Source organism: Nicotiana sylvestris, chromosome 8, assembly GCF_000393655.2.
Source record: "Nicotiana sylvestris chromosome 8, ASM39365v2, whole genome shotgun sequence".
Taxonomy (NCBI): domain Eukaryota; kingdom Viridiplantae; phylum Streptophyta; class Magnoliopsida; order Solanales; family Solanaceae; genus Nicotiana; species Nicotiana sylvestris.
Genome location: NC_091064.1, coordinates 220083568 through 220091460, shown reverse-complemented (window position 1 = coordinate 220091460; position 7893 = coordinate 220083568). Strand labels below are relative to the sequence as shown.

The 7893-nt window shown below is 41.0% G+C and overlaps 1 protein-coding gene and 1 non-coding gene across 2 annotated transcripts; one reads left to right on the top strand and one right to left on the bottom strand.

The window, feature by feature from the left end:
• Positions 1-2781: 2781 nt before the first annotated feature.
• On the bottom strand, positions 2782-2888 carry LOC138876615 (small nucleolar RNA R71). The gene has a single exon (XR_011401960.1). It is a non-coding gene; the product is annotated as a small nucleolar RNA R71 (small nucleolar RNA).
• Positions 2889-3724: 836 nt separating this feature from the next.
• LOC104216653 (uncharacterized) lies at positions 3725-4474 on the top strand. The gene has a single exon (XM_070155304.1). It carries the CDS (start codon positions 3725-3727, stop codon positions 4472-4474), a length of 750 nt encoding a protein of 249 aa, XP_070011405.1.
• Positions 4475-7893: the final 3419 nt, after the last annotated feature.

Sequence of the window (7893 nt, the reverse complement as noted above, 5' to 3'; positions counted from 1 at the left end):
ATTTCATTTATGTTATAATGCTTCAAATTATCATGAGTTTATGTCATGATGGGTGTTTTCGTGCAGGTTAGGGTGAGGGACATGCATTATATTGTGATATCCTTTCCTTGTGTATACTTTCATGCCTTTACATCAAGCTGTTATTGTCGTATTTATGGTTCTTATGTGACTTGTCATTAATGCGCTGTCCTTGTTCTCTATCTTATTTGTTATTATGTCGCTCATGCCTTCTACTTGCTAAACTTGCAAATACCATGCATATCTCCTGCTGTCATAATTACATCATTGTCGTATTTATTTTGTTGCACTTAGTACAAGCCTTCTACCATGATAGTCATTCATGCTTCTACTTGTTAACTTATAAAGAACATGTGTTCCCCTCTTATTTATCATATCTATATTTATGCCTCAACCATGCTAGTTAGTTGAGGTTATATTCCTTTTCCTAATTGTTGTCATTATCCCTATCTTTCCGCCTAGTTTGTTACTTAGCCCTTATGTACATCCTTGTTCATCATTGTTACTTGCGTATTATCTACTTTGCCATTATTGTTATTGGCATTCCTGTCATCCGGTTGATACTATTTTACGCATATTTTGTGAGGATGAGATAAATGCACGAAGGGTGTTGCCGTGCAATTGACTTGATATCAGAGTATATTCTTCCCGCTACAAAAGTTATAGGGTGAATATTGTGGTTTATTGGTTTTTGCTCTTAGGAAAAGATTGGTCGAGATAATGGAAACTGTTGGATTGTGATCTCTTCTAGTACTTCGTTATTGCTTTGTACTTTCTTTTCGTGTACTCTTGATAATAGGCTAACTTGTATAGTTTGGCATAAGTTCGGACTCTAACTAAAGGATGATTTACTGTTTTAAGTGTGTAAATAATGCAAATGTTGGCTCTAATGGTGACTCTGTGTTTCACAGGAGTGCAATACCCAAATGAAGACTTAAGATGGTGATCCGGGCAAAAATTGGAACTAGTGGATGAATTCAAGGAATGAAGCTTGACATGGCAGACTATAACCTCACTAGCGCGGGCCTTAGCGCGCCCGTGCTAGCCCAGTCATCAGAAACAGACGTAACCTCACTAGCGCAGGCCTTAGTGTGCCCGCGCTAGTCCAGAAGCGGGAAAGAAATGTGCAAGGAAAAATTAGGAAGTCCAAAGCAAAAAAACCACACGAACTATAAACGATTTAATGCGTCCAAAAGAAGGGAAGAATCAGTTTTTAGGGTTGAGAAGAAGACAAGAAAGGGCAAGGAGCAAGGAGGCAATTTGGGCAACAATTTTTATCTCCCTAGTTTGTTCTTTTATCAATTACTATGAATTCCTTTGTAGTTTTTATCATTGTTATGAGTAGCTAACTCTTTTAATCTAAGGTTTTGGGTGAACCCGTTGTGGATGAACTTGTTGTTATATTAATATAGTTTGAGTTGGTTGTTAATCCCTATTTGTTCAACTACGTTTTGATTTTGGTTAGTTGAAAGGATCCTCAATTAGCCGTTCCTATTTATTATGTATCTGCTTGAGAAAGAGTGCATATTTAGGTAATTGTTTGAACAACATCATTCCCGGAGTATAGGCGAGAGTCATAACCGAGGGTTTAGAGGTTGGAGTAGAGATAACGATACCTCAGATGCAATCTAAGTGAGCTGTAATGCGAATCTAGCTAGCGTAGCTTGAGAGAGTGCGTCTAGTAAATTATCATAATTACTTGAGAGAGAGTTATGATAGCTGGAGAGTTCATGATCGATAGAGGAAACTAAATCGAAGCTATAAGAAACATACAACTAAGGAATTCAACAACGGGGGAAACCATTACCTTAGACCTTTATTCCAATTGTCTACAACTCTGTGTTAGTTAATCTTCATTTTATTGATTCTGTTAGCTGCAGTAGTGACCATAACACCAATTATTATTTACAAAGTTTGAGAAGGTTGACTCATAAGAATTTAGTACTTTAAAGGCTTCTCTTGATACGTTAATTCCCTGTGGGATTCAACTCGGGGCATAATACCCTGGATTATATTTGCAACGCGCGCTTAGTCTTTTAATAGACACAGTTGAGCGTGATAAAATTTTGACGCCGTTGCTGGGGAATTAACGGTATTATCAATTACGATTGAAAGAAGTACAAAAATTCTTAATATAGTTAGTTTTCTCTATACCCAATCTTCACATTGAAATTTTTAACGTTTTTCGACTTGGTTGCATAGGTGCATGCCTAGAAACTCATCGAGAACTATGAAGTATTTGAAGCATTATCAGATCCCGAGAAAGTTTTTAAGGCCTTGAACCGGGCCAACCGGAAAAACAAATAACAATAAATAACTGAACCATTAGAAACAACAATGGGAGATCACGAAGAATACCCAGCTGTACCGATAGCACCAATGACACCTGTTGTGCCTGAGGCGGCTCTCTATGACTGGGCACAACCCACAACTATAAATCTGGCCACCTCGATTTTAGTCCTGCAGATACAAGCTGAATCATTCCAAATTATGAATAACATGTGCATTTGTTGCAAAACAAGAGACTATTTTCGGGGTCACAAGTCGAAGATCCTCAACAACACTTGAAAATTTTTCTGTCAATCTGTAAAACTCAAAGACAGCCAAATGTAACTCCGAAAGCAATCAAGTTGCTATTGTTCCCATTTTCAGTGACAGGAGCTGCCCAGACCTGGTTAAACTCACTCCCCATAAATTCCATAACAACTTGGGAGGAGTTAGTCAAGCAATTCGTGAACAAGTTCCACCCCCAACAAAACCGCGTAACAGATTGATGCCATTTTTAGTTTTAAACAGAGACCAATGGAAACATTGCATGAAACATGAGAGCGTTTTAAAGGGATGTTGGTCATATGTCCACACCATGGCATTCCAAATTTGATGTTGGGACCGCGGTTCTACATAGGGTTGTCAGATAGCGTGAAGAACACTGTTGATGCTTCAGCTGGTGGAGCATTTTTGAGTAAAATATTGAGAGAATGTTAGGGTCTTCTTGACAAGATGGCACAGAATTTGGGATGGATAACCAGAAATGCACCAATCACTCCAGTGGTGCACTCAGTGTCTTTAGATCCATCCAATTCAATGGCTGAAAATATGACCACCTTATTGACACAGATGAGCATACTCACCAAAAAGGTGGAAGAGTCAGGGCAAAAACAGCAGGTACATATTGTAGATACTACTAATGAGGGCTTGTGCACATCTTGCATTAGTCAGCCAATTGGTAACCAGTGGAAAGCAGAACACGATCATCAGCATTACCCTGAAGATATGAACTATATGACTAATTATGGGGGCCAGAGACAGGGTAGTCAGAATTGGGGCCAGCAAAATCAACAGTACAGGCCATCCCAATCACAGTTCAACTGTGGGAATATGGGAGGTATGAGACCCCCCAACAATATAGCACCTTACCCAAGGCCACAGGGATACAGTACTCAGAATCAACAGCAGGGGTATCACCCTCCTCAGCAGTAGTATAGTGGAAGGCAGGAAGATGGGTTTGCTAGACTTGAAGCAATGATGCAACAGGTTATTAGGTCTAATGCAAAGATTAGTGAGAGAGTAGATGCACATGATTCAGTGATCAAAAATATTGAAATATAGATGGAGCCAAATTTTGATGTCTCTGAACAATCGCCCTCATGGAACACTACCTGCAGATACCCAAGTAAATCCAAAAGATCAAGTCCCAAAGTAGCTGATGGCGGTAAGCCTACGTAATGACAGAGATTTGGATGTCGAGCAAGAAAGGGCTCGAGAAGCCAGGGAGGATGAGACACTCATATCAGTGCCCATTGAGTTGGATGAATCAACGAAACCGATAGAGGTGACAGTCCAGCCTGCCCAGGAAGAAAGTAGCATTCAAATGGAGACCGAGAAAGAAGATGAGATAGCACAGGAACCAGTGGTTGATGTGACAGCTGATAAAGATCGATCCCAAATGATTGGGAAGAAGATACCTCCTGCACCCTTCCCTCAAAGGCTAGCTAAGTACCAAAAAGAGGAGCAATACAAGAAGTTCTTGGAGATGCTAAAACAAATCCAAGTAAATATTCCCTTAATTGATGCTTTGAAAGAGATGCCTGGGTATGCAAAAATGATGAAGGACTTAATGTCCCGAAAATTTGATTTCCAAGACTTGACCACAATTACTCGTATTCAGACCTGTAGTGCAGTGGTGACTAGACCAATTGCGGAAAAACTGTCTGACCCAAGGAGCTTTACAATCCCATGCACTATTGGTGATTTTGCCTTTGCTAAAGCACTGTGTGATCTAGGGGCCAACATTAATCTTATGCCCATGGCAATTTATAAGAGGCTGGGTATTGGAAGAGCTAGACCCACCTCTATGTTGTTGCCACTGGCTGATAGGACGGTAAAGCGACCCTCTAGTATTCTGGATGATGTGTTAATTCAGGTAGGGAAATTTGTGTTCCCTGTAGATTTTTAATCTTAGACTGTAAAGTGGATGAAGAGATTCCCATAATTTTGGGAAGACCATTCCTCTCCACGGGTAGAGCTTTAATTGATTGTGAAACTGGGGAGTTAAAGATGAGGTTGAACGATGAAGAGATAACATTCAGCGTGCAGAAATCTATGAGGTGACCAAGTGAATTCGCCAATTGCTCTCTTATTGATGTCGTTGATGTAATCATAGAGACCGATGACGAACTGCTGACTATTGAAGACCCCCTCCCTACGTGTTTAATGAATTTAGATGAGGTAAAGGGAGAAGAACTGGCTGGATGGGTGATGGCATTAGAGGGTAGAGGGTTCTGGGATAGAACTCTTGAATTTGAGCCCTTACACTTAGAAAACAGAGAAACTCCTCCAGCCAAGCCATCAATCGGAGAACTACCAAAGCTAGAGTTAAAGCCATTTCCAGCCCATCTCAGGTATGAGTTTCTTGGACCTGACTCCACATTACCTGTTATTATCTCATCTAGTTTTTAGATGTGCAGGCTTAACAACTCTTGCAGGTACTTAAGGAATGCAAGACTGCCATTGGGTGGACCATGTCAGACATAAAAGGGATCATCCCTGCATACTGTATGCACAAAATTCTACTGGAAGAGGGACACAAACCTTCCAGGGAATACCAAAGAAGGCTGAACCCCAATATGAAGGAGGTGGTGAAGAAAGAAGTGATCAAGTGGTTAGATGCGAGAATCATTTTCCCAATTTCTGATAGTAGTTGGGTTAACCCAGTTCAATGTGTAACTAAAAAGGGTGGAATGACAGTAGCTAAAAATGATAACAATGAATTGATCTCTACAAGAACCGTCACAGGCTGGAGAATTTGCATGGATTATAGAAAGCTAAATCTAGCCACCCGGAAGGACCACTTCCCTATTCCTTTCATTGATCAGATGTTAGATAGATTGGCAGGGAGGTCACACTTCTGTTTCCTAGATGGATACTCGGGGTACAAACAGATTTCTATTGCCCTGGAGGATAGGGAAAAGACTTCATTTACTTGCCCTTACGGAGTGTTTGCCTTCAGAAGAATACCATTTGGTCTTTGCAATGCACCTGCAACATTCCAACGGTGCATGATGGCTATTTTCACAGACATGATGGAAGACATTATGGAGGTCTTCATGGACGATTTCTCAGTGGTGGGAAATTCGTTCGATGAATGCCTAGCAAATTTAACCCGTGTACTGAAGAGGTGCATCAAGACGAATCTAGTGTTGAATTGGGAGAAGTGTCATTTCATGGTACAAGAAGGAATCGTCTTGGGGTACTTAGTGTCGAGTAAAGGGATTGAGGTGGACATAGCCAAAGTCGATGTGATAGAAAAACTTCCACCTCCCACATCAGTCAAGGCTATTCGTAGCTTCCTGGGACACGCCGACTTCTACCGGCGATTCATCAAGGATTTTTTCAAGATCACCAATCCCCTCTGTAAGTTGCTCAAAAAAGATAACCCATTTGTGTTTTCTGATGATTGTAGGGTAGCTTTTGTGAAACTAAAGAAGCGGCTAGTCATAACACCGATTATAGTTGCTCCCGACTGGGAGCAACCGTTTGAACTCATGTGTGATGCTAGTGACTATGCTGTGGGAGCCGTGCTGGGACAGCGCAATGATAAGGTAATGCACCCTATTTACTATGCAAGTAGGCCGTTGAATGGTGCTTAGCTGAATTACACGGTAACTGAAAAAGAAATGTTGGCTGCTGTGTTCCCCTTTGATAAGTTCAGGTCTTACTTGATCGGGTCGAAGTTGATCGTGTACACAGATCACGCAACCATTCGGTATTTAGTTGATAAAAAAGAGTCCAAGCCGCGCCTAATTCGTTGGGTGCTGCTTCTACAAGAGTTTGACTTGGAGATTCGTGACAGTAAGGGCACGGAGAACCAAGTCACTGATAATTTGTCATGCCTTGAAGGTGCTAAAAATGCAACTGAGTCTGAGGATATTCTGGAAAACTTTCCAGACGAGCAGCTGCTAGCCACAAGTGTGGAAGATGTGCCATGGTATGCTGATATTGCAAACTATTTGGCATGCGGCATTGAGCCATATGAACTCTCCTATGTTCAAAAGAAACGATTTTATCGTGAATGCCAAAACTACTACTAGGATGAACCACATTTGTTTCAAATTTTCATTGATAACATGATCCGGAGATGCGTCCCCGAGATAGAACAATGTTCTATTTTGCAGGCTTGCACGCATCACCTTATGGAGGACATTTTGGAGGAGTTCGGGCAGCAGCGAAGGTGTTAGAGGCTGGGTTCTACTGGCCAACAATCTTTAAGGATGCTCACCAATGGGTAAAGGGATTCAACGAATGCCAAAGAACGGGAAACATATCCCATAGACATGAAATGCCCATGAATCCAATTCAGCAAGTTGAGGTGTTCGATGTTTGGGGAATTGATTTCATGGGTCCCTTCGCCAGTTTTTACGGCAATAAGTATATACATGTTACGGTAGATTACATGTCCAAATGGGTGGAAGCTGCAGCATTCCCCACCAATGATTCGAGAGTGGTGGTGGGGTTCTTAAAGAAGAACATATTCACCCGATTCGGGATTTCAAGAGCCATCATTAGTGACGGGGGCACGCACTTTTGCAATTGTGTCTTTGAGAAGTTGTTGGCTAAATATGACGTGCACCACAAGGTGGAAACCCCGTATCACCCTCAAACAAGTGGGCAGGTAGAGGTCTCAAACCGTGAGATCAAGAGTGTGCTCACTAAAACTGTAAACGCCACAAGAACTAATTGGGCGAAAAAGCTTGACGATGCACTCTGGGCCTATAGGACTGCATTCAAAACACCTATTGGTATGTCACCGTATAAGTTGGTATTTGGGAAGTCCTGTCACCTACCTGTTGAGCTAGAACGTCGAGCTTGGTGGGCACTAAAGCAATTGAACATGAACCTTGATGAGGCTGGAGAAACTCGATTGACACAGTTGCATGAGTTGGAGGAATTCAGATATCACGCCTTTGAAAACACGAGGATCTACAAGTGTTACAATCCATATCCACATGTGTTAGTTCATACCATATATTAGTTAACATAAATCCAAGAAGGAATTATCTTTGAGATGATAAGAAGTCAATCCTATTGGTCTTAAGTGATACAAGAGTGTATAAGGGTGATTAACCAGTATTAGAAGTTAAACGAATCAAGGATGTTGTAACTCGTATTTTCAGGTAATCTAGCGGTGCTTAATACACTCAAGAGGTCATTTATTAAGGTATTTTAATCATATAATATCCGTATCATAAGTCTTGAAGTCAAACGAGTTATGAAACAAAAGTCGACAAAAGTTGTCGCAACTTAGGTTCATAATTTTACTTAAACATTAGGTCAAATGTTTCTAATCTTTTCTCATAATTTACAAGGAATTACGGG